This window comes from Epinephelus moara, chromosome 23, assembly GCF_006386435.1.
Source record: "Epinephelus moara isolate mb chromosome 23, YSFRI_EMoa_1.0, whole genome shotgun sequence".
Lineage (NCBI taxonomy): Eukaryota > Metazoa > Chordata > Actinopteri > Perciformes > Serranidae > Epinephelus > Epinephelus moara.
In genome coordinates this window covers 29182432-29209262 of record NC_065528.1, presented here as the reverse complement: position 1 = coordinate 29209262, position 26831 = coordinate 29182432, and the positions used below count along the sequence as shown (strand labels likewise).

The 26831-nt window shown below is 41.3% G+C and overlaps 1 protein-coding gene across 2 annotated transcripts in view; it reads left to right on the top strand.

Moving 5' to 3' along the window:
* prkcq (protein kinase C, theta) overlaps nt 1-25192 on the top strand; it is a 41463-nt gene extending 16271 nt beyond the window's left edge. For both annotated transcript variants that reach the window (XM_050036310.1, XM_050036309.1), the window contains exons 3-18: nt 8286-8485; nt 10564-10624; nt 15859-16039; nt 16125-16156; nt 16245-16330; nt 16801-16930; nt 18750-18859; nt 19200-19329; nt 19435-19604; nt 20126-20299; nt 21506-21597; nt 21907-21969; nt 22080-22218; nt 22738-22926; nt 23054-23182; nt 24211-25192. In XM_050036310.1, coding sequence (XP_049892267.1) covers nt 8286-8485; nt 10564-10624; nt 15859-16039; nt 16125-16156; nt 16245-16330; nt 16801-16930; nt 18750-18859; nt 19200-19329; nt 19435-19604; nt 20126-20299; nt 21506-21597; nt 21907-21969; nt 22080-22218; nt 22738-22926; nt 23054-23182; nt 24211-24372 — 2048 coding nt within the window. In that variant the 3' untranslated portion in view covers nt 24373-25192. The remainder of the gene's footprint in view (nt 1-8285; nt 8486-10563; nt 10625-15858; nt 16040-16124; nt 16157-16244; nt 16331-16800; nt 16931-18749; nt 18860-19199; nt 19330-19434; nt 19605-20125; nt 20300-21505; nt 21598-21906; nt 21970-22079; nt 22219-22737; nt 22927-23053; nt 23183-24210) is intronic.
* Nucleotides 25193-26831: the final 1639 nt, after the last annotated feature.

Below are 26831 nucleotides of genomic sequence, written 5' to 3'. Positions count from 1 at the left end.
GCTCCCATCAGGCACTCTGGCTCACTGCGGCTGATTTAATCTTCAAATAAAAGTGATGGAAAACTTCAATAAACAGCTTTTTCTTTGAAGTCCTCTACAAAGTTGGGAGTGTTCAGACTCTTCTAGTCTTTTTTAGACTCAGCGAAGCACAAGTGGTGTAACAGAGCTGCAGCAATAAAGGCCTCCAGAGTCTTTTTCCCCTATGGTTTTGTTTTCCAATATAAAGTAAGTGTCATGATTAGCCAGAAGCACCAGCTCAACTCTTAGGAAGCCAAGTCTGAGTCTCTGCACCTGTCTGCTTTTGTCTGTTCCAGTACAATGAAGATTGCCATGGCTTTAAATGAAGACTATTTTTGTATTTTTGGCTCATAGAAAGTATGTTTTTATTAACCAATAAAATGTTTAGTTGACAAAATAATAGAACTATAAAACCCTATTTATACATTACAAGATTCAAGATTCTTTATTGTGACTCCCATAGTAAACACTCGGCATATATGGACGCGAAATATTATTCTCCACGACAACATTTGTAACAGATGAGACACATTAAAAGGAAATAGCAATAAGAGGCAGATACATGTATTTAAAAAAGTAATCACACGTAATAAATATAATAAATGTAATGAATTAAATGGCTGGTTTACTGTAGGTATCAAGTGAACACGGTGCTAAGTGTTTCACTACAACAAGCCTTAGTTCATGTTTTTATTAAGGGACGCCTTTTTATGCAAAATGAACCTTTGTAGCTGCACTTATAAGCTTACAAGCTGGTTCATAAACTCTGTTATCTTAGAGTAAGGCTCTAAATACTTTTGTCAAAAAGTACCATGAAAAGACCAAAAAGCAATGATGTGTTAGTTTGCTTCTCAATACGTTCTGACTTCCGTCCTGAAGCCCTTTGGTTCCTACTGAAGACGTAAAACGTGAAAGAAGACGTCGACAAATATATAGTTCCATTTTTGTAAAGGGTCTGTGAAATTCTAAAACATCTGGGGTCTCTTTTATAAACACTGCATACGCACTAGTGTTGCACAGTATACCGGTACTAAAATAGTACCGCGGTACTAGAGTATTCCAAACGGTACTATACTGCATTTGGAAAATACCGGTACTTTGAAATTGATTCAATTCATTAATTTAGTTAATTTATTTTACTCATTTATGCACACAAACGCCTTTCTTGTTCCTATTGGAGCACAGATTGCGCAAGTGGTGTGTATGACAACACCTGTATCAACATTCGCAGCTGGCGCACGTGAAAAAAGACAAGAGAAAGTCTGCCTCGCAAAGGGAGACAACACGAGACAACACAAACTTGGTGGAACATTTGAGTTACCAAACCGTGACGTCCGTACCGAGGTACTTACCGAACCATGATTTTTTTGGTACCGTTACACCCCTACTATTTATTGTTCTAAAGGTTTGTATCCAAAAGGACTTTTCCTTAGGAAAAGTACCAAAGAGTATCGAAAAGTATCGAAATTCATATTGGTATTGGTACCGAAACAAAGATTTTGGTATCGTGACAACACTAGTACGCACAAAACGAGGCCAGAAAAGAGGCGTGCACCAGGTCCCATGGAAAAGTTGGGATCTATTTAGGCCTTGTTTACACGGATACCGACACAAACAAAAACAGATTTTTATTTATCCCGTATAAAAAAAATCCGGCTTTACACGATCAGTTGTGAAAACGATATCCCTGTTTACACGAAAACGCAAAAACGGCAGCTCTTTGCTGCAATTAGCATGCCAGGCCAGTAGGTGGCAATACGCCATAGAAGAACGTTCTGCCCATGCACAGTGATTTGATTTCCTCTTGGCGCTAGTGATAAAAATAATAATAAACTACATTTTAACCTTATGTAGCATAGTTAGCTGCTATGCATTTACTAATATTGGGCACAGCAGGCGTCTTTGTTTGCCGATGTAGCAGTGATGTTGATGCAGCAGTGCTAAGTTCATTTGTAAGCGCGTAAGTAGTCCCAAAAGTGCTAACAAAACATGAACAACCCGGCATATATCCGCTATTGTTCTAAAATCTCTGTCTATCCTGTTTATCACGTCTCCACAGAAACAGATATTTTTAAAAGCTTTTACTTTAGAGGCTGTTTTTTAAATGCTAACGAACGTTTTGGAGACAGGAAACTGGCAACGCAGATTATGAAATGGAAGCCTGACTGTAGAAATTGTCAAATATTTTTTGGCACATGCCATTTTTTTTTGTCCGCACGTACATTTTTAATATGGATCCCAGGCATTGTTTATAAATGAGACCCCTTGTGACTAGTTTTTAGCTAACGTCACTCAAACAAGAGGACATAGTGCTTTGCTGGGGACTATTTTCAGCAGTTAATAAATTCACACTGGAACCAATCACCTGAGTAAATGCTCGCATTGTACATTTCTGTGAACCACTGATTCATTACATTTATGTATTATGTAGAGGATACAATGAAATTGCACGCTTCTTTATGCTTCAACGACCCTGTGCTTAATGTGTTGTTAGGCTTAGGTACAAAAACCACTTGGTTATGGTTGAAAAATACAATGTTTTCGTGAAAAATACCCGCGTTTTTGGGGCAGTATCCCTGCTGGCGAAACAGCAAAGGGTTGCTAAAGAATACTCAAGTTTAGTGCCTGAAAAACAGCTGGAAGACACAGTGGGTATTTGTTGTCTGTTGTCTCTAGGTGCCACGCCATCCAACATCCCCTCCACCTTCCAATGACAAAATGAGCTCATATACGATACATCACTTAGAAATATTAATATAATACATATTACATGTACAAGTGTAGCGTGTTTGGGGTTTGCAGGCCAGGCCTCTTTATGTGAATGTATGGCTGTAGCAGTAGTTATAGTAACTTGAAAATGAGCACTGTTCTTCTGTAATTGCTCACGTAACTGATTTGTGTCTGTTTCCTTTGTTAGTTTCGGTAACATGAGTTATATCCCCCTGGGTTGATGAAAAACTTGTTTTACAGCTCATGGCAGTAATGTAACAGCGGACCATTCTTGGTTAACTTCCACTTTTAGATTCAAATGAGGGGAACCTGCATGCTGAGTCAATGCTTTTGGGCTCAAATGGTGCTAACAGTGAGGGGATTTCAAATTTTGTTTAGTGTGGATTTAGTTATCAGGAGCAGGTGTTAATCCCTGATATATAAGACCTGCTCTCAAAAACAAAATGGATGCTAATATTTCTTCTCTCTGCTGTGAGCGTAACTCTGAGTCTGGAAGCTATATTCACTCGTATTGGCTGTGTGTGAGGCTACAAAGCTGTTAATCTAGTATTGTGGATGAACTGTGTGTTATATTTGGAATTTAAATAGAAGTACTGGGTCTTCCGGATGGTCATATTACAAAAACCAAACAAAAGAGACTCTTCAATCTTTTGACTTTTGCCGTCAGGAAAAATATTCTGCTCTTTTGGACCGAGGATGCTGCTCCAACAAAAAAACTCGTGGCACAATCTTATAATGCTGTGTGTTCCCGATGACTAGAATCTCTTGTATTCTTCACTCCTCAGTAGAGACTTTTTATAAAGTCTGGGACCCGTAAGCGGGATTTATAGTTGTGCGGCAGACCCTGCGCCTTAGCCTAGGCCATTGTGAGCATTTATACTTGTGCCATGGTGTGTCTGTGTCACTCTGCAGTTACACCTCCAAAACACTAGTCGGCGGCGGAGGTTTCTGTGAAGTGCTGTAAAGTTTAGTTGATTCAAAACACACATTAAACACACATTAAAAACATATTAAACACACATTAAACATAGCTTAATAGAGACAGTTTCAAGAGTGAAAACATTGAATTTCCCCTCAGGCAATTAATAAAGTATATAAACTTAAACAAATCAATCAGACTATAACTGGCAGCATTCACAGACAAACACTTGTCTTTATNTTAGTTGATTCAAAACACACATTAAACACACATTAAAAACATATTAAACACACATTAAACATAGCTTAATAGAGACAATTTCAAACACAAGTACACAGGGGGCGGCAGTAGCTCAGTCTATAGGGACTTGGGTTGGGAACCAGAGGGTCGCCTGTTCGAGTCCCCGCCCGGACCAAAATATGGAGCGTGGACTGGTGGCTGGAGAGGTGCCAGTTCACCTCCTGGGCACTGCCGAGGTGCCCCTGAGCAGCCCCCTCACTCTGACATCTCTCCACTTTGTGCATGTATAGGTCCTGTTTGTGCATGTGTGTGTCTTTCGGACCTGTGTGTAATTGACAAGCAAGAGTGAAAACATTGAATTTCCCCTCAGGCAATTAATAAAGTAAATAAACTTAAACAAATCAGCTTCACTATAACTGGCAGCATTCACAGACAAACACTTGTCTTTATCTGGACACATTTTCCCCACAAATAAAACATGCTAATGTTTTTAGCACAAGCCTATGGCATTTTACATTGTATAAATTAGCCTAGCAGCTAGCGGTCTTTTCTTCTCATATGAAGCCAGGGACAACAGCAACATTTAAAAAAGGTAATGTTACAAAATTCAGCTCCATTACAACTCACAAGGTTCACTGACAAAACAACTGTCTTATACTAAACACATTTTCCAAACAAATACAACATGCTAATGTTATTAGCACAAGCCTATGGCATTTTACATTGTATAAATTAGCCTAGCAACTAGCAGAGATTTCCTCTACTCATATGAAGCCAGGATAAATCACACACAAGACTTAAAATGAAATTTTTGTGGAGGCTTTATTGTCTTCACAGTTTATTGTTTCTTATCTGTGAAATTAAAGTAAATAAAAGTAAATCAGTTTTCTTGTAACCTTGCCATTTGTTTGTTTGTTTGTTGCTGCCTTTGTCTGGTTGGAGGAGGTAATGTCCACTATCCTTTATTTTTCTTTCATTTTCTTATTTCTAACTACTTATTTTATTTGTCACGTCATGTCCGAGCTGCTGTGTTCTGTGATGTATGTAAAAAATGTGATAAATATATTCTTAAAAAACCTCTTTGGAACATCTACAGTGCATAAAAAGGAGGGAAGTATAAACTCCTTCAAAGCAGCCGAGGCGTGAGAGCACACTTATGTCTAAATGCCACCTTGGTAGATTTTCAAAGAATAACACAGGAACTGACAGAGCACTGCCTGACACCAAAACATGTCACCTCTCACTCTGCAGAGCGCCGCAAGGAAACTCAGTTTGAGAAGCACACGCAGAGTCTGGTGTTGCCTGTGTGTCTGGGGAGAAAACAGACATATACTCTCTGGGTGCTTTAATCGGCAGAGACGGCAGCTGGCAGAGCTGGTGGACAGACAGGCGATGAGCGGATGATAGAGAAGGCCGCAGATCACTTTGGGAGTAAAAAGCTTAGCAGGCTTTATTGTTGAGGCAGCAGGATGGCATGTGGCTGTTATGTAAGTGGATATATGGGATGTTATTGCAGAGGAAAATCAGCAGATGTCAATTATGAAGGCCAGGAGTGTGTGGTTTTTTTGTGGCCATGTGATTCAATCGAAAATCTCTCCACACTGTGAGGCAATATTCGTAAAGATCTGCTACCCAGGTGGTGAAGTGTTGAGATGGTTTATCACACAACCTGCAAACTAAATGTAGTACCTATGGCAGCAGAGGAGAATAGAGGTAAAGCATCTAACACTTGCATGTAAGATTACCGTATGTTAATGTAAATAAGTCATGGATTTGAGCTTTAAATGACGGCTTGGGACTGTAAAAGAGCATCTAATCCTCTGAGAGTGACACTCTATACATTCATCCGGTTTTGCCCCCCAGATTAATTCCTGGTGTCGGTTTTCATCCCCGGCAGGAAATCTTCTCATTCTTCCGGGTGTTATTAAACCAAATTTGCGAGTTAACTTCCACGAGGATACAGCTGGTGATATTCTATACTTTTGTTATTGTCAACAAATCCCTGGGAAAAATCCAACACTGCGAGTCCATCAATGCTTTACAAGCTTTCTTACCCTGTGACTTGTTTGTTCATTGTGAAGACATAAATCTTTTAAAACACTTATATTGTAAAAATGCTCAGTAATTTCCTCAATCTTTGGTATTTTCCAACCTGGACCATATTTTCCTATGTTTTTGTGTCTCAGTGACTAATGTGAACACCAGTTTTTTAATAATTGGTCCAGTATTTAGGGAGACTGCTGCAGCTGCAAGATCCACTGAAATGTAATCCCTATGGGCAACTGAGCACTGTTAATTTACATCTGCTAAAAGTGTTTGTTTTTGCCACTGACGGGCTCAGATTGTTAAGTGTCTGACAACATTGAAAGGGAAAGGATCCCTACAGAGATAGAGCTTTTTGTTGAGAAGAAAGATCCATTTTGTTTAACCAGGAACAGCCCCGAAATCGCTATCATCAAACCCACCAGACTCCATTTAAATAAATAGCAATTTAGGCGTGTGTACAGCCAGTATATCTTTATTTCCAACTGGGTGAATTAAGGGTTTATTTCAACCACACCAGAGTTGTTGATTGTTGTAACAGTGGAAAGACAAACCAAGAAGGTTTTTATGAGTTTTATTTTGTTTCTGTCGACTTTGGATGACATGTGTTTTATGGTGACAAAATTCCTGGTTTTTAAAGTGGAATTTGGTGGGTTTGACAATAGTGATTCTGGGGCTACTGTAAATTCAGTGCCTATAACTCTATATAAGAACCTGCCTTTCTGAGACAGTTCTTTAGTCACTTTGCAGACTAACTTGGCTTTTGTTATGTGTTAATAAGAGTCTGTATTGGAAGATCTCCGCTGCCTGCTGCTGTCGTTTCTCCACCAGTTTATTTCAACCAAACCAGAGTTGGTGATTGTTGGAACAGTAGAAAGACTAACCAAGATGTTTTAATGAGTTTTAAGTGTTTTTTAAGATGACAAAATTACTGTTTTTTAAGTGGAATTTGGTGGGTTTGACAATGGCGATATCGGGGCTGTTTCTGGTCAAACAAAAAGGATCTTAACCTTTAAAAAATGCTATCTCTGTAGGGATCCTTTATATAATATTGTCAAACACTTGGGGTGCTTTCACACCTGCCCTGGTTGGTTCGGTTAAACTCAACTCAAGTTCGTTTGCCCCAGCAATGAACACAGCAATCACAGGTGTGCACCAAAACAACCGGACCGAGACCTTCTTGAAGAGGTGGTCTCGGTCCGGTTACAAACGAACTCTGGTGCGGTTGGTTTGTGGTGAGAACATGTTCCGACCTGGATGTGAAGCAACTGCAGTCACATGACACATTGTTTGGGTTAAACATGAGCATGTTACAGTCCTGGAGGATTATTAATGTGCACCTCCTCCTGTACTGCCTTAATATGCACATTCAGCACATCCAATGCATCAAAACATTGTTTTCTAGTTGGAGCCGCGCCTCGTTTTCAAACTGTATGCTTTGACTAAAATGAACAATGACAGCAATATAGTCCACGATGAGCAGCGCTAAAATCAACCTGCGTAGTTGTCCCTCCATTGTGACATTAGAAAGTGTCACATTTATCTTGCAAGTGTACTCTTCTTCAACGTTTGCTTTACTTCCTGGATTTTTCCCACATGGAAATTCTGACCAATCAAGAGCAGCTTTCTCACACAAGGCATTTGATCTGGTCCGCTTGTAAATGCTGCTGTGAGAACACGAACCAACTCTAGGCAATTATACATTGCATTGCAAAAACAAGAAAAAAAGGGTCCAGGTTGAAAAAGATCAAAGTTACCCTTAAAAGAAGTAAAGTGTGCATTTGTTGGAAACTATTTTCAGTGATGGATTAATAAACATTTGGTGCTCTAGTGAGTTTTTCTGGCCGCAAAGTGGTGTTTTTGCACTTAGATCTTTAGGTGCAAAAGATCTGCAGGGTTTAACAATGACAATAATAAAAGAATTAAAACTGTTAGGGAAATACATTCACATATTTTCCATCCTTTATGCAGCCCTGTTGCCATCGTTTTGAGTCTTATATGTCCATTTTACTTCCTGTTGTGCTTCTTGTAGTCTCAAGATGAGTGTCAGTTTTTCCATGAAGATTTCTAAAGAATGATTTTTAAAGAAATATAGAACATACACACTCATTCTTAAAGTGTTTGCAAAGAGCAGACAGTGATGTTGCATCTTACTTCCACCCTGCCAGTTCCAGTAAGACGAAGACATATAATTGCTGACGCACAGGATTTCTAGGTATTGAACTGAAAGTCACAGAGAAAACCAGCCAGTGCAGTTCTTTTCATCTTATCTCCTGTCTGTTGCTGGGAAAAAGTCAAAGAGTCTGTCTTTCTTTATTGCTGTTTGTTTTTCCAGAAAAGGGCCAAGTGTACAAGCAGAAGAAGCCCACCATGTACCCGCCGTGGAGCTCTACGTTTGACGCCCACGTCCATCGGGGTCGCATCATGCACGTCATGGTGAAGGACCGGACGGCGGAGCTGAAGTCTGAGGCCACAGTGGCTCTGGATACGCTGGCAACGCGATGCAAGAAGGAGAACGGGAAGCTGGAGATCTGGGTAAGTGCAGTGGGATGTGTGTGTGTGTGTGTGTGTGTGTGTGTGTGTGTGTGTTTGTATTCCCGGACCAGCTGTTTGGCTACTCTGGTAAAAAATCCAGATGGGCTTACTCATATTAAGGTCAAAAGATCAAATGTTTAAAGTGGTAATCCTCCTCTTAGTCATTTCAAAATTAACCAACAGACTTCTTTTCCCAGGTGGCATTTCAACTTGTAATGGCAGGAAAAGCACAGGTTTAATTAATGACCTTACTGATTAGCTACATCTGTGCGTTTTCTGCTACGACATGTCGAAATATCTGCAGTGAAAAATCTTTTCACTGCATCTCTGAAGGCATTTTATTGTGTTTTTATTTCAATGCTTTTTTAATGAATTACACAGCAAGCTTTGTTTTCTCATGAACATAACTTGTATGTAATCTCAACAAATCTTCTCATCAACAATTAGTTCACATCACTGTATACCAGAATTTTGTGTTTTAATCTTTTAATCACAGTAGCCCTTTTTACACAAAGATCAAGCTACATGGCCGCTACAAAGTCCCGTCTTTACACCACCTTTGCATTTTTACACAGAATCAAACAACGGCAGCATCATGCCGCTCCAGTGTGTGATTATAGACAGCATCCCGGCATCGAAGAAGCATAAGAGGGAGAGTGATGCGTCAGCCTCTAGTGTAACATGTAACATGCATGTCGGCAGCGTTTTATAAACAATAACAATGACATTAACATGGCAATGGTGGCTGATCTTGCCATCTGCTCAGGGGGTAAGGAGCTCCTGGACCTCACCGTTTTCCAAATTTGTGGACATTTTGGGCCACTGTTCTTCTTTAAGTTAGCTGCTGACTGCTACCAGCTATATCTCCTGCAATGGGTCGCATACATAGCGTGTCTTCAAAACATCACACCCATGCCAGCCATTATCCCATCCTGCTAGCTGTCATTTTTATACAGACAATGTTCCGGCACAATGACGGCTCATAGACGAGGCAACTCTGTCCCTTAATTCCAGTAATATACTTTTTATACAAAGCGGCCTAGTGGCATAACAGCGTAAAAATTCCTGCCTAGAGGAGGCAGTGAACACACCACAAACCAGTGTGTATTATGTTGTTACTGTAATCATTAGAAAAGAAAGCCTGTTATGTTATAAGATGCAGACCTTAAGAGTCGAATTAAAGTCATGGAAGCTTTACTTGCTGAGATGCAGCAGGAAAATAAAAGGACTGGTTAGAAGAATCTGGCATACTGGAGGTGACCAGTTGGAATATTTTAACATATCATCCAGCCCTTGTATTTTCTCTCTCTATTTTCATCCAGCAGAATGTTCAATTTACATGCTAAAATAAAGAATTGGGGTGTACTGGTGTCCTAGGGGGTTTAAGACTGTGTAATTGCAGTGTTCCCAGTTTGAGTCCAGCTGGGGACCATTGTTCAGTGTCACCCTCTCTCCTTCTCTACCCTCATTTCTTGTCATCTCTCTATTGTATGCCATTTAATTACGGCCAAAACACCCCGAAAATACTTCTCACAAATTTGTAAGAATCTATCCCGTGGAGGAGGGCCCCAGACCCCGAACAGGGGTTCAGCTTCACATCCTTTTTATCCCACTTTAGCTTGAATTGCTTCTCAAAAATATCCAGGTTACGGAGGCCATCGGTGCCGCTAATTACCCAGTTCTTCCTAAAGTTATTTTTAACTTGTCAGAAATTAGACACAGATCTCTTCCTGTGCGCCAGATAATTTCTTCCTTGGAAAGACTTTGCTTTGGGTGACACCAGAGGCTTCATGCCAACTGTCTCTTATACCAAACTAAGAATTAAACAAATAAAGTAAAACAAATTAATCAAATCAAATACATTCGGAGTTTGCTCCATAGTCTGGTTGTCTGTGTGTTTGTATGTGCCAGACTGCCAGTCTGTCTCAGTGACGCCAAACATGCATTATACAGTTCATGCGTCATCTTCTTGAATTCACATCCTTCCCTTTTTCACTCTGTTTTTCTCATGAATTTCTGTCTAAAATTGTTGCTTTTGTTTCAGTTTTCTTTTTTCTTTCCGTTTCTTTTTGTCTCAGCTGGAGCTGAAGCCGCAGGGCCGCCTGCTGATGGAGGCCAGATATTATCTGGAGAAAAGTGGTGAGTGGTTCAAACAAATCTAACTCCACCTGCTGCCCCAACAACACTTATAAAAACTGTAATATACTGCAGCACACAGGGTTTTGCTATCAACTGCAAGAAAGCTGAAACTACTGCCAAATTAAATCAACTGCTCAAACAAAATCTGTAAAACTGAAAGTGAAAATAACAGATGGTCGTCTCAATAATCTTAAAGGTACAAGGTAGTAAGGTCGACTCAAAAATGAAACATTTTTTCTTTAATGATCAGCATTCCTCCCAGAACTTACTTGTCTACTACATTCTTACAAGTCAACTACAAGTTGTTCCTGCTGCTAGAAACAAGAAAGTATATCATGTCTTGTCTATTAGAGAATATCTGCATCTTTGTGACGAGTCGACTGCCAGTTTAATGGTTTTATTCCAATTCAGATTCCTTTTATGGTCATTTTTGAGATGCCAAATAAAAGCTAGCAGAGCGCCGTCTGATTCAGAATATTTACATGCTTCCTGTAAAAAAACAAGAGCTAGAGAGCGATTTGCCACTGATTTCAATTGGCACTTACAGTTGTAAGACAAACATAGAGGTGGCTGATCCAAAAGGGCTAACGGTGCTAACAGCGCAAACAACAGCTACAATGCTGATGGAGCTGTTAATAAGGACAACCTGAGGGGGAACCAGAGGGTGGTCACTACGCTTCCGTGGCGACGACATCCCTCAATTGCCCTTCGCTAAGCCCCGCCGCTTTGTGATAGTCCGACAAGCTGTCGCAGTAAGCATGGAGTCCACACTGTAACTAACTGCACTCCCTGAAGGAATATTATCATATTTTTGGAGAAATGAAAGAGTGATTCCAGAGAGGAGCAGACAGAGGGGTCTACAGTCTGTGTTTGAAGGATATATCCAGGATGTCAAACTGACTCAGCAGCAACAACAGGTTAAAAAGACAAAGATAGTTAGAAGCTAAAGCCGAACTATAGGCTACAGATCACAGTGTAAAAGTGAACCGCCACATCACTGCTGATCACCACACAAGACAATGAATATAAAGGGAAACTTTGCTGATATTGAACCAGCTGGCTGGCATCGCAGTGTGTGCAGATGAACGGTGTTTGCAAGCCACCGGACCTTCACCACCGGAAGTCAAACAACATTCATCTGCACACACTGCGATGACACAAAGCTGGTTGAATATCAGCAAAGTCTCCCTGCTTCCCTTCACTGGTTCCTGTACAGCAGGGTCGGTCTTTGTTTCACTGTTAATCATTACAAAGCAAAAGCAGCATGTGTATACATTCAGTAGGCTATATCTTCAGTAGCTAGCTAGCTAACCCTACACTTTTCAGGGTCTGATTTTGGTTTTGGAACAGGGAAGAAACGTATATCTTTTTCCAACCTCTCCAGGTAACATGTATCATTAATACACGACGTGCCCCAGGCACAACATTTAGCTCCAAATCCACAAAACCAGCCTGGAAATGAAGGAAATCTGAATCGATGGAGCACAGCTGTGTTGTTGTCGGACCCTGGTCTGAGCCGGCCTGATGCTACGTTATGAGTGACAGTGCTGCGTAACTGTTAGCTAGCTTGTAGGTCCTGTATGGCGAAATTTTTTCCTAGGGTAGTGAAGGCATGGTCTGTCCTACTCTACCTCTATTTGGCTAGTACTCGTTGATTTCCTTGGTTGGATTGGTTAGGTTTAGGCATGAGGAGATCAGCGGTAAAGTAATGGAGTAGAGCAGCTCATGCCTTCACCATCCTGAGAAAGTAAAAAACTAGCATTCTGAACGTTGGTCGGTAACTGGCAGAATTCATAGTCACGGGGAAGGACCTAACAATTTGAGAGAGCGTTTCATTGGACATAAAATTAGTAAATGCCCCCAAGTGCAGGATGATTCATCAACTTGTTTATACTGTTTTCCAGGAAATTACTAAAACTAGTCTTGTCACTGTTGGGTCAGATACTTGCATATTGATGATGATCAGTGCAGGAAACATGACATTAAAATAAACTTAAAAATCTATTTTGATGTCATGGAAACTTTAAAGGGACAGTTCGTACCACCACTGAAGCTGAGTAATGTATTGCTGTGGACTGGGGCAGCAGCAAAACATATTTTTAGCCACTTAAAATAAAAAGTTAATATAAGTTTGGTGTATGCTACATTTAGAATATTTTCAATGCTTCACCTCACCAACAGATTGTGATTTCCGATGGGAAACTGAAACCGATAAATCACTCTCTTCAAAGCCACCAAACTCCATTTAAAAAAACAGAAATGTAACCTCGCTGACTACATAAGTTGTTGGTCTACCACTGCCTCGATCAGTTGGTTTGCTTGTGTTATTGTGAGGTAGTTCAGATGATGATAGATGGTAGACTGAAGCTGTTAATGGCTGACTGATGGAAGGGTGAAGTGCTGAAAATATTCTAAATATAATGTACATTTAAACTGATGTTGATTTTTTAGGTTGCTAAAATACATTTAGCTGCTGCCCCTCATCCACAGTAGTTCACTGATTACTTTCTGTGTCTGTACTCCTGCGTATTTCTCCAAACTGGGGGCGTGCTGACTGACATCTACTGCAGGTAATACACTGAATATGGATAATTACCTCATACAACCCCACTTCAAAATGTCCTATCTATCCCTTTGAATGCATCCATGTAACAGTTATAGGATATTTGAGAGACTATTTAGGATTTCTTAGGGTTGAAAATACTCATATACTGGAAAAATACTGTGTACTGTGATCAAAAAATACAGCCCATCATCCAAACTGTCTGAACAGTCCTTCAAACGTCCGCATCACATGCACCCTCATGTGCTTTAATGAGCCTTAATCATGCCAGCCTAATTTCATTTTCTCAAACTAAAAATAAGACCATTTGAGTCTCTGCCCGCTGCAGGTCCTGGTGGCTGTGTGTGTTTTGTGTTAGAGCCCTTTCACTGGTGCTGTCCTGACATTAACACCATGCCAAGGCACTGAGAAGTCACTGAGAACTAAAAGGAAGAAGCCATCTCATGTTTCTATATATAGACCCTGCAAATAGGAAATTGCTGCTCAGAACAACAGGTGGCACAGCGGCTGGTGCACTGTGACAATTTGGTCCGTGGCACTTCCTCCTGAACTACACACTGACAGATAATAAATTGCCTTACAGTTTTCAAACTGACTCATAATTATATATATATGTGAGCGGCCAAATATTCACCCACTGAGTGATGATCAGCAGCACACAGACTTTCTAAATAGATATCACGCTTTTAAAAAGGATGGCTCAACATTTTGGGAAATAAAAAGAGCCCTTACATTATTCGACTTCTCAACATATGACTTCATACTGTTACCCGTGGCAACAACAAGCATGGCTGAAAGTGAAATTATTACCAACTCTGACTTTTTTAGTGCTCAGAGGGAACTCATTCAGTGGCTCCTCTGGCAGCAGCACAGCGGCTCTCCCTCTCCTCTTGCCGTGCACACACAGGAGTCGGTGTCGTCAAGTGATTTTGTCATAAACCTACATGTAAACCTACATGATGCTCGCGGCTCGACAAAAAACTGAATATATGTGAGTGTGTGATAGTTGTGGTATCATAACAGCCTGTCACAGGTTACAGCGTGATGATTAGAGGAGAAATGGCAGAGCATAAAGGTCCAGGTGGAAAAACAACAACTCGGTCATTTAGGATTTTACTAAAAGAAGGAAATCACTAGGGGTGTCCCCGACTAAGAATTTTCATAGTCGAATCTGATTTGACAGATTTTTAGCCGACTAATCGTCGAATCATGTTGTTTTCCCCCTCATTGATCAATGAGCTCATTTGCGTCAGTTTCCGCTCCAGAGAAAAGAGCTAAAACACCCAAATAAACAAATTTAATTCTTCAGTTGGCATAATAAAATAATAATAATAATAAAAGTAAAAGGGTTATCGTTTTATCTTTATCTTTATTCCTTTCACTTCAAGGTATGATGCTCTAGATGAGCGCAGACGCGCTGCAGCCTTATCCATGTCTTTAACAGGAGTCGTTTCTGACTCGTCAGAACTTGCCATTTCATTCACAAATAAACATCCAAAAACATCATCAAAAGGTTTAGAAACAGTTTTCCTTCTTTCTGACTTCAAGTTACTTCATTAATCAACTCAGGTTCATACAAGTTCATCCACATGGACCGTGCGTCACCGCTCTCAATTGTTTGGCCACATCAGACAAAACGTAGCCAAATAAAAAATCAGAGTCTATCAAGAAAACAATCAGCGGTGAAATTCGTTTCAAGACACTTCAGGTAAACGAATAATCCTTCCAAAAATTTGATTTGAGAGCACATACCTCCTCCTAAGTGTTTGTTTATGCGCTCCACCACCGTAAATCACCGTAGGCCTCGATGCTGCTCTGATGGTCCTGCAGCACACTCACTCACCTCAGCTTATTTGGATCGAGCAACTGGGTGATTCATTCATGCGTAGTAATGATTATGCCTACTGATTGAACACACGCGTCATTTTCAATTTTTCATTAACAGAAATTAGGCTGATGTTTGTATCTAAATAGGCTATATATCATGAATTACTGGAAAACAAATACAGTCTATGTCAAATCAAGATGTTCAGCAGCAGTGAGCACCCCCATATAGTCAGAATGGTACGATCTTGTTCTGGCAGTCGAATCAGACTTCTCCGAATCGAATCACCGAATCATCGACTATTCGGGGTCACCCCTAGAAATCACACTGCCAACCTCGTCTCTCTCTTGAATCAGTCCATTAAAACTCTGGCAGATTAATGCAGATTTTACCAATTTGTCATTTAAAAATAAGAAAGTTAGGTATGTACTATTACAAAAATAATTTGGGTTGTATTTTATCAAACTTCAAGTACTGCCACAATAGTACTGGTACAAAATACTCTGGTAAACAATTTACTCAGGGCGTGCAGATGATTTATGTTTTAAAGGTCTCATCATTTCACAATACACAAGGCAATGTTTTTATGTAAAACAGCAAAAATTAGATCACAAAGTGGGGCTGCAACACAAACGACTGACTCATCCCTAAGAGATGGTATCGACAAAATGAAACTCAGATGTTGGCAAGAAACACTTCTCGATGCACTGAAAGGTGGTAAATCGAAATCTGTGTGAAAGCTGTGAAACCTTTCGCGATGATCGATCACTCTGTCCAGGGAAGGCTGAGTTCTACAACAGTATGTCTTTTTCTTCTTCAAATAAAAGGTTGTATGATGTGTTTCAGACGCCGCAGGTCAGACTGAAGACGACCAGGAGTCCGAACGAGAGAGAGAGGGTCTGTTCGCCCTCCATCAGCGGCGAGGTGCCATCAAACAGGCGAAAGTTCACATTGTCAAATGTCATGAGTTCAGCGCCACGTTCTTCCCTCAACCGACCTTCTGTTCCGTGTGCAAAGAGTTTGTCTGGTGCGCAACAAACTGAAATATAGACCACCAAATTATCATTTACTTCATTATCATGAGTCATTTCAACCTGTTTTTATCTTCACAGGGGTCTTAACAAGCAGGGTTACCAGTGCAGACGTGAGTATCACATTAGTTTCCACACACGTTATGGAGATGGCGTCTTTGCCCCCCCCTCGTGCCTAACTGCCACCTTTGTGTCTTTCAGAGTGCAACGCAGCTATTCACAAAAAATGCATAGACAAAGTAATCGCCAAATGCACTGGTTCAGCCATTAACAGCAAAGAAACAATGGTGAGTATCCGCATCACGCCGATTCTCACACACTCATTGTTCCACATAAATGCTCTCCATGAGTGTGTCACTGTTTCTACGCAGTCACACTTCAATCTGCTGATACAGTGTGCGTAAGAGATTTGTAAACTTGTGGTTATAATGCTTACTAATCAAGAAGTCACCTCACACAGAAGTATCGTTACACCAGACATTCTTGTCTCGGCTCATTCGCTGCTTTTATCTTCTCGCTCTTGTTTCACTTCCTCCTCAGCCACAGGCCCACTGAGCACATGTGAGAATGCAAAACCTCACGTTGTCATAAAAAAAGGACAGAGCTGCCACCCACTGTCTGGATACAGGAAGTGTTTCCTACTACTGCCTGTAGCTTTGTTTGCTTCTGGCCCAACTGCCAAAACCTGTTTGCAAGGCTTAACGACGTGTATTAGGGCGTCCGTGATGAGCTGTGTGATGTGATTTGTGTTCTGCAGATCCACAAGGAGCGCTTCAAGATCGACATGCCCCACAGGTTTAAAGTCTACAACTACAAAAGTCCCACGTTCTGTGAACACTGCGGCACTCTGCTGTGGGGGCTCGCCAAGCAGGGGCTCAAATGTGAGGGTGAGAGGCGGGAGTTTTATGATTTCTGTCATTTATGTGTGGTTGTGTCAATGTAATACACACTGACTTGCTTGTGTTAACGCAGCTGATGACACCATTTGAACGCAGGCGTCTAAAAGAAAATTTTGCCCTTTTGCCAAAAGGAAAAGTTCACAAGTGTCTCTGGATTTTAATGTCTTATATGGAAGTACAACTCACCTCGCACACTTATAATCTAATAGAGTAGCTGCAGGTGGCTGTGGATAAACATTCATAAACTACTGGTATATTAACAGATATTTTATTTCAATGTCACCGCCCTGTGAAACACAAAACAGCCACTTTTCATGAGACAAACTACCTTTTTTTCAGCTTTGCAACAACACATTTTTCAGACCGACTCAAGATTAAAATCAGGTCATTTAAGTGAAGATCAACTGAATAGGATGAATCAATTATTTTAACCCAGCCCTAATATTGACCCAGTGTTTACTACAGTCTAGAGATGCACCGATCCAGCTTTTTCAGTTTTGATACCAATGCTGTGGCTTTGACTATCAGCCGATACCCGATAACTGATTCCGATCCGATACTAGCCTGGAAATCCAGACCCAAATCTAGAAAGATTTAGGGTCTGGCCATGAGTAATGCAAATGGCCCAACTCGAGGGGCGGCACCAAGCATGCATTTGTAAATATCACTGCACACAATTGGATAACACTACGACCAATCAGAACAATACACGGGGTGACGTATACGCTTAGCTACCAGCGGAGCTAACTGGTAGATTAGACTCTTGCCGTATCCGGTCGGCAAAACAGCAAAAACGTCCTTCTTGCAAAGGAAAGATTCGAGCGCCGTCTTCTGTTCCTCTTTTAGAGAAAAAGCCAAGTCTAACTCGTTCATTGTAGCGGCCAAAGCCGTTTCAAACAACTGGTGTTCATCCGTAGCCATCTTGCAATGTTTACTGACTGATTCCGGACTTCGTCATCGCAGCGCTGTCGTCATCTGTTTAGCTCGCCTCTGGCCCGCCTATATCAGATACACCGATGTGATTGGTGCAGCTCAGTTTCATGGGCATAGATAATGAGCATCATTACTGATTGCCAGAGTGACTCGCTGAGCAAATTCAAATTGTGCTCTCGCGAGAACTCTGGATTTCCAGGGTAATCCGATACCATGGTTGACCTAAAAAGCTATATACCTTTACATGTAGAACAGAAAAGACTAGAGGCATCAGGCATTGATGACCACACAGTTCTTTCCTGAGATAAAATGAAACTAGATGAAACAGATTAATACAATGATGAACTATTTATTTTTAACAAAAAGTTAAAAGTGTGAAATACCTCCACACAGCAGATTCTCTCCTTCGCTCCATGACGTATAACGTAGCTCACGTCGCAGTAGATTTAAACGGAAGGCATCGCCTCAGGTATAGGTTGCATTTTCCGATACCCGATCCATCTATTTTGATGATATCAGGGCCGATATTCAATCTAGTTATCGGATTGGTGCACCCCTACTACAGTCGAGTCCAGTCAAGTCAATTCTATTCGTATTACCCAAAATCACAATCCACAAATCGCAAAAATCACAGTCAAATTTGCCTCACACTGTTGGGCTTAACAATCTGTACAGCATACAGTACCTTCTATCCTTAGAGGAATATAAGAAAAGAAGGAACACAGCTTAATAACCCCTTTTCAAAGCCCTGATGATCACACGGTGCATGTGAAAATATGTGGAGGCAGAAAGGGTGAGATGTCATAGATACAGAATTGTGTTCTCAGATAACATGTCTATATTACATCACAGTCATGCTGTGTTTTCTGTGCAGAATGTGGCATGAATGTCCATCATAAATGCCAGAAGAAAGTAGCCAACCTCTGTGGGGTCAACCAAAAACTGATGGCTGAGGCTCTGGCTATCATCGAAAGTAAACAGCAGGTCAGACAAACAAATGTTCTCCTCTTTATAAATGTTTGAATGTGTACATTTTGAGGAATTGTCGAGGTATTGAGAAAAGTTTTCCCCATCAAATTCTGCCTTGGTAAGTTGTTAAGACACCCCTGAGAATTTCATTAGTATGTACTGGAGCACGGTAAGTATGGGTCCATGTACAAAAGGTTTAGAAGGATTTTAGGGTGTATAGTTAAGGTCTTCTGTTTCCCAGAGACATCTTGTAAGTGTCTCAAGAATTTTGTAAAGGCTTTTCCCCCTGACATTTTTTGCTTTAAAATTTTATATGAAATAAACCTCTGATTCTGCTCCTACCTTCTGTCTTCAGGCCAGAAGCACCAGGGATAGTGACATCATTAGTCGAGAAGGCCCAGTAACTGTCAATCAGCCAGGAATGGTCCGAGCTCCATCTGGGGTGGTAACGAGCGCAGCAGGCACAGCCGCACCTGCAAACAAAGGTACGTGACCTCTGAAAAAATCTCTACTTTCATCCAGCACATTTCCTCTTGGTCATTTTTCATATCATGCATTTGTTTCCCCTAATTCTGCGTCCTGACCTGCAGAGCTGCAGGGTGTTTCATGGGACGGACCGACCGACATCAGCAGGTCTATCGCTGAGTCGCCGACAGAAGAAGAGCCTCTGTACGCCGTTCCCAGGAAGGATCACCAGCCTAAATTCACCATCGATGACTTCGTCCTGCACAAGATGCTTGGGAAGGGCAGCTTCGGAAAGGTACTGCAGATGATGTGATCAAAACAAGACAGACAGAGAGAGAGAACAGAGAGAGTTCACCCCCAAATCAAAAATACATATTTTGCCTCTTAACTGTACTTCTGTTTATCAGTCTTATCAGTATAATGGAACTCGGGGGCACTCGGCCTGTGGTGCTCAAAGTAGGGCTGGGCGACATATATAAACTTGTAGGTCTAAGACTCTATAAAGTAATTAGAACTCATACGCAACACGTTCAGAGGACGGCTTTTTTCCATGAGTTTGTCATCAGTGATATTCTTGTCATTCTCATCAACAGAGGGTGGTCACACAGACCGTTATGACTCTTGTGGTCAACACTTCTCTCTCTTCTCACAGCCAGTTTCCACAAAAAACCACTGACTTATTGTTGCTCTGATGTCATGGCAGTTATCACCGTGCATCACAAACAGCATGAGAGGGGGGGGTGTTAGAAGTGGGTTGCAAAAAAAATAACATATGAACTGTCTGGCAGCTTTCACATGTTCTTGCTGTGTTTCCAGGTGTTTTTAGCTGAGCTGAAAAAAAGCGGGCTGTTTTATGCGGTGAAGGCTCTGAAAAAGGACGTGGTGCTGATGGACGATGACGTGGAGTGCACCATGGTGGAGAGGAGGGTTCTCTCTCTAGCCTGGGAAAACCCTTTCCTCACGCACCTTTACTGCACCTTCCAGACCAAGGTAACAATCACGTACACTCGGACTCACACCCTGAAATTAGTTAGCATTTTAGCACTTCTGGTTTCCTAGACTTGAAGTCAATGGAATGGGTTTTTGGTTAGATGCCTTGAATAAGGTCTGTGATTAACACAAGCTTAACAGACTCTACGGCAAAAATACCTCAATAAATACCCCACTCATTAATTCTTAAGTTTTTAAGCGTCTTGAAAAAGGCAATTACGTACAAGTAGCTAAATGAGACTACAGAACATCAACACACCAAACACGGCTGTTGTAGCAACACTGAAGTCATGCTACCGTAGTGTAGTTCCTTTATACCCTAACGTTAGCTTTTTACTTCTGGTGATTGTATTTACGCTTCAAAAATCATGACAGTGGTGTTCATTTGTTTAGACTATCTTACTGAAACATGCTGGTATCATAAACTTTTGTTTGCCTCAGAGTAGGGTAGTCAACCATTAATCAGTTAACCACCGAGCATATTTTTGACTGGTTGCGCATGTCAGTCTATGAGCTAATTTTGCTACTCTCAGGGTTACTGTACTTTGCACCAACCGGGTCTGGTGGGAGCTAGCTAGCGACGCTGCTCATTCAGCAATTACCACTAGTAACACCATCCTGACCTGACAGCATTGCTGTGGAGACATTGCGCCCATCCTCTGGCCTCCTCGCAGGTCGCTTCAGTGAGTAAGTAGCTCAACTTTGAGCCACAATCCTCCCTTTAGCATTGTTGACGACTGTTAGCTCTGTTAGCAACATTAGCAGTGTCAGCACAGCTAGTGGTGCTAACATTGCTAACAATGCTAAATGGGGTTTGCGGCTCAAAATAAAGCCGCTTACTCACTGGGTCTACCAGTGGGACAGAGGGGTGGTCACCATGTTTCTGCATCAACGTCCCAGTGGCGGAGGGCATTACCAGTGGTAAACACCAAATGAGCTGCGCTGCTAGCTAGCTGCTACCAGACCCAGGTGGTATGCAATGCAGAGCTGCCAAGGCTAACATTAGCTAACCAGTGGAGACTGGAGGGTGGGTAGTGGGCACTATTTCCTCATGTTAACGCAGCTAGCCCGCAAAGCCTACAGAAAATTTGAAGACATTGCCTTAAGGCGTTCTTGAGATATTGCGTTCACGAGAAAGGGATGGATGGACGACGCCCTCCTCGGCTACAACTACAACCCTGACCTATCTGTATTTGTTGTATCCAGGAAAACCTGTTCTTCGTGATGGAGTATCTGAATGGAGGAGATCTCATGTTCCACATCCAGAGCTGCCACAAGTTTGATCTGCACAGAGCCACGTATGTATGCGCAACATCCAGTACGGCTGTTAAGACACTACTTTATCTGTGTACTGTTTGGGAGGGATGCTTCTTTCTTGCTATGAAACCTTTGTGGAAACACAGAAACTATTACATTTGTTTTAACATAACTGCTTGTGATTGGGCCAATTTGTCTTCTATAACATCTGTGCTTAATGTGGTGGCTCTGTTTCTTTCATTCACTTCCCTTGTACTTCTGTGATGGAGTCAGCAGGTAGTGATGCAAATGAAATGAGCAAGAGGAAAGACAAAAATAACACCCCCCATGTCATTTGTTTCTTCTTTCAGCTTCTATGCAGCTGAGATCATCTGTGGGCTCCAGTTCCTGCACTCTAAAGGAATCATTTACAGGTAGAGTCTCAGTAGAAGCCAGAAGCAGAACTGAAACTGATGATGACTAAAACTCAAGAGACCCACTGCTTTCTGTTGGTTTAATGTCTCGCTGCTCATATCCTCTGCAGGGATCTGAAGCTGGATAATGTGCTGCTGGACTCCGAGGGTCACATAAAGATAGCAGACTTCGGCATGTGTAAGGAGAACATGCAAGATGAGTCGCGGACCGCCACTTTCTGTGGGACACCTGACTACATCGCTCCTGAGGTGACCGCACACATCATGATATCAGCAACGTAACGTAGTTTTGACTGGCCCAAGTGCAGATATTTTGTCCTGGGCGCTTGAGGCACCCCAACCACAAGCACCACGGACAGCAACCGAAGCGCCATATTTGTCACTTTAATTTCCAGGGCTGGTGCCTGCGGTTATTCCACAGGCTAGTTAATAACATGTCGGGCAGGAAATCCAAAGTGTGGGATCATTTTGAGAAGGTGAAGGACGAACCCAAGGTGATATGTAAACTCATCTTCACTGGTCGACTACAAACATGACGTATCATCTGAAACATGGAAGTAGCTACATGCCCATTAGCCCACAGCGTCATTAACAGGCGGCTCGCTCAGTGTGTGACGTGCACTTGGAGATAAAATATAGGCCTATATTAATGAAGGTTCATTAGTATGGTTTTGTATTTCTCTGTAAGATATCAGCTGCATGTTGTTATCCAAGGCAAATTTAGAAAGGCTACACTGTGTTTTAACAGTGTGTGTGTTTGTGTTTCAGATCCTGCTGGGTCAGAAGTACAACAGCTCAGTGGACTGGTGGTCGTTTGGCGTGCTGCTGTACGAGATGCTGATCGGTCAGTCTCCGTTCCACGGCCGCGACGAAGAGGAGCTGTTTCAGTCCATACGAACCGACAACCCTGCTTATCCCCGCTGGCTCACCAAAGACGCCAAGGACATCCTGATCCAGGTCAGACAGTGTGTGTGTTAGGGGTACTTAACTAATTTATCTGTGGAAATCTGTGACTGATATTTGGTATGTGCGTATCTCAATCAGACATGCACAGTGTGTAACCTCTGGTGTGTCTGTGCTACAGCTGTTTGTCAGGGAGCCTGAGGAGCGCCTGGGAGTGAAGGGAAACATCAGAGAGCACAGTTTCTTCAGTTGCACCGACTGGAGCGCCCTGGAACAACGGAAGGTGGCGCCGCCCTTCAAACCAACCTTAGTAAGTACATTCATAGTTGAAGTAGTAGTAGTAGTAACAGTTAGCTGCAGATATTTTTTGAGCCTACTTTACTTATCTTAAATTGAGATAACAGATTACGTGCACACAAACACACACACACACACACACACACACACACACACACACACCCACCTGGTGTTTCACAACACATTTTCAGACTGTTAAATCAGTATTGTACTGTATGTTTCATTGGTTTCATTTACATTCACACTAATGTTCCAGTATTATATTATATAATATATATATTATGAATTTGATACGGGTCACATAAACAGCACACACCATTTGGATTTTCTGAATTAGGTCTTTATCGAATTTAGCATTTTCGGATTAAAGGAAATGACCACTTTAGAATAAAAATACAGACAGTACTTACTGACCCTCATGCCGACAAGAAGTCCAGTGCAGTTTTTTAATCCACAAAACTCGTTTGGAGGATAACAGCTAGCCGGAATAACAGCCACACTTGAAATGCATGGAACCTACATTTTGAAAATGTAATAAAACTCTGCTAATGCATTTCAAAACTTCAGAACGGATCATCCGTCGTAATCCAAGTGCCCTGAAGCCTAACTGATGGCTAGTGGTGGTGCTAGTTCTCGAGTCTCGCGCGAGTTGCCATGTAAACACAGCACGACTGTAGAGCAGTCTAACTGACCACGGTGAGAAATTATGCTATAAAAGTGGAGTAAATTACGTCTTTTCAAGTCAATTTTGCATGCCGTGGCTTCAGGGCACTTGGATTACGACGGACGAGCCATTCTGACGTTTTGAAATGCATTAGAGGAGTTTTATTACATTATATTAGTCTGTATAATTCAGGTTTTAGGAGCATAGCATTCTTTGGGTTTCACTTGGAGTCTTACCACAGTTTATGACACATGGCCTCTTGTCTGTTTACGATTGGCTCTGTGCACGCCTAAAATTTCTGATCAAAAGAAAAAACATCCACTTTTAAACATGTAGCCATTATGTGCCTTGACATGTTTTCCTTTGCTCTCTCGCAGACGTCGCCCAGCGACTGCAGCAACTTTGACAAAGAGTTCATCAACGAGAAGCCCCGCCTGTCGTGTGCCGACCGGACGCTCATCAACAGCGTCGACCAGACGATGTTCCGAAACTTCTCCTTTGTTAACCCGGGGATGACACGCACGGCGGCGCCACACTGACCACCTGACCAACAACCTACTACCTTACAAGCAGGCCGCTCACTCAGCCACAACCAGCACTTACTGTAACTGAATCAAACTGCAGAGACTTTAGACCGTGAATGTCACAAAACTCAGCTGTATCCGTGACACGATGATAACCACTAAGGGGGTGTCCTGGGTGTAAGGCACATGTAACTGTGACGGGATCTTTATCGCATGTCTTTACTGTCTCTCTCCATATTAAATTTTCTAAATAAAACAAACATATCCACAAATATCCCTTAAAAACAGCCAAACGACAAACACATCTGGGCTGAGACGAAGAGGCAAAGAAGATACACCAAAAGTCTTTACTTAAAAATTTTACCTGAAGTCCGTTGCCTCACATAGAATTTATTAAATACTTAGTGGCATATCGTTAATCACCTATAGAATTCCCCCCTAAAGTATTTAACCCCCTAACTTGCCTTTGTGCTCATCAGGGTGTGTTTATCAATATAAAATGTAATGTAATGAACTTATGGTGCCTCATAATACTTTATGAAGTTCACTTCTTTAATTAAAGCAAACTGAGAAATTCGGTCACACGAAATTGTCCTGTAATTGTTCTATTTTCTGTCCTATTCCATAGCTTTAAGAGTCTTTTACCTACATGTTGGGTACAGAATGTTAAAAAATATTTTAAAAGGTGTTGTGTAAATAAATGTATTCTAATTCTGTTGATATACTAAACTGTCAGCTGGATGTAGATCTGTTAATGTGTACTGTAGTTTTTATTTACGCGTGTTTTCTTATTGTACCTCAGGAGTTTTATTGATGCTGTCATTTGATCAGGTACTTAGATTAGCTGCATACCGCAGTTTTTATTGTTCTCTTCATTGTGAATTCTGTACAATAAAAATGTGTGTGTGGTTTTTTTTTAGAATGCTGTCTCTTTTGTTTCTGACTAAATCAAAACTTCATGTGTCGCTCACTGGATATACAGAGAGAGTGGAGGTGGAGACTGAAAGAAGAGCCAGCTCAGTTTTTCCACTTAATTCTGCCCTGTAAAATATATATTTCCAAGTAAACGGAGATTTACTAAGAAATTCAGAAAACATCTCGAATGGCTTCATTAGAAAAAACACTGAACTGTTGACAACAGTCAGTCCTTTACATGGCACACAGGCAGAAATTATATACGAGATCGTACATGTAATTTTATATCATGATACCAACAATCTGGAAATATAATTCAAAGATGGTTATAGACAAAAAAGCCAAGTGGGAATGTGTGCTTTTAAATTAAATAAGCAAATCCAAGTTATTTCTTCACATTAATGCAAAAATCCTGTGAATCTAATATTGCCATTGAGCAGTTTTGCTGAGTGATTTGCGACTTTGTCCACAATGGCCTTCACCATCTATGTCGCCAGTTTCCTCCTCTCCAAAATGTTCATAAGCATGGGTCACAGCTTCTCAGATTAAGTCTGTTTTTATAGATAATAATTTTTCCGTGGGAAGTGGCATGCGCCTCTTTCAGGCCTCGTTTCGTGCATATGCAATGCTTATAAATGACACCCCAAGGTCTCTACCAGGTGGCCACCCTAAACAGCCACATGGCCTACTGCGCACACTTCAATTTTTCCCAGCTCCTTTACAGTCAAGATGACAGGAGAGAATAACAAAATGGGGCTTTTTTTCATCTGGTATCATACCTAACTTTAGTGGATCATAAAATATACTTTACGGAATTATTCTGCAGATGCTACGGTTCAAAGTGAGGCCAAACTTTCAAAGGGATATCAGTTTTTGAGCCACAAAAAAAGGCCAAAATGTGGCCTGCAACAGACAGCAAGGCTGGTTGTTTTTCCGGAAAACTTGTGGCACCTACTGGCCGGTTAAGACAAGTGAGGAGGCAGCAGATAATGACGGTATAAAACAGTCAATAAAACCGGTTTTTCAACTACTGCAAATCACCGCAACCACAAGAGGTCCTTGAGCATACAGTCATAAATATGCACACAAATTATTAGGCTGATTGGTCCAGTAGTAATTGAGATTAGTTGTGCACAGACCAACATACAGGCGCACACATGCCAAAATGCATGATCCCCTCTAACAACAGCTACACAGTATAAAACAGCAGAAATAAAATCTCTATCTGTTCACAAATCTCTAATTATTATTCACTTATCTTAATATTTAGGCTACAACCACAGAGCAGCTACACTGATTAGATAATAATTTAAATAAAAAGCAAAGGCAGAATTGGACTGAGGAAGATAATGTGACAACTTTAACAGTAAGTCAGACTCACACAACTTAAACCTTTAAACTTGAACCAGTTGTAGTCATTAAGTAACCTAGTACAACTGTTAACCGATTTTAATGAGTTTTCTGCTGAGCCATTGCCGCCATAACCAAGACAAAACACAAGGTTTGTAGGACATGTTGGTGACAGCAGCAGCTAATAACCAGTAATACTACACATATTT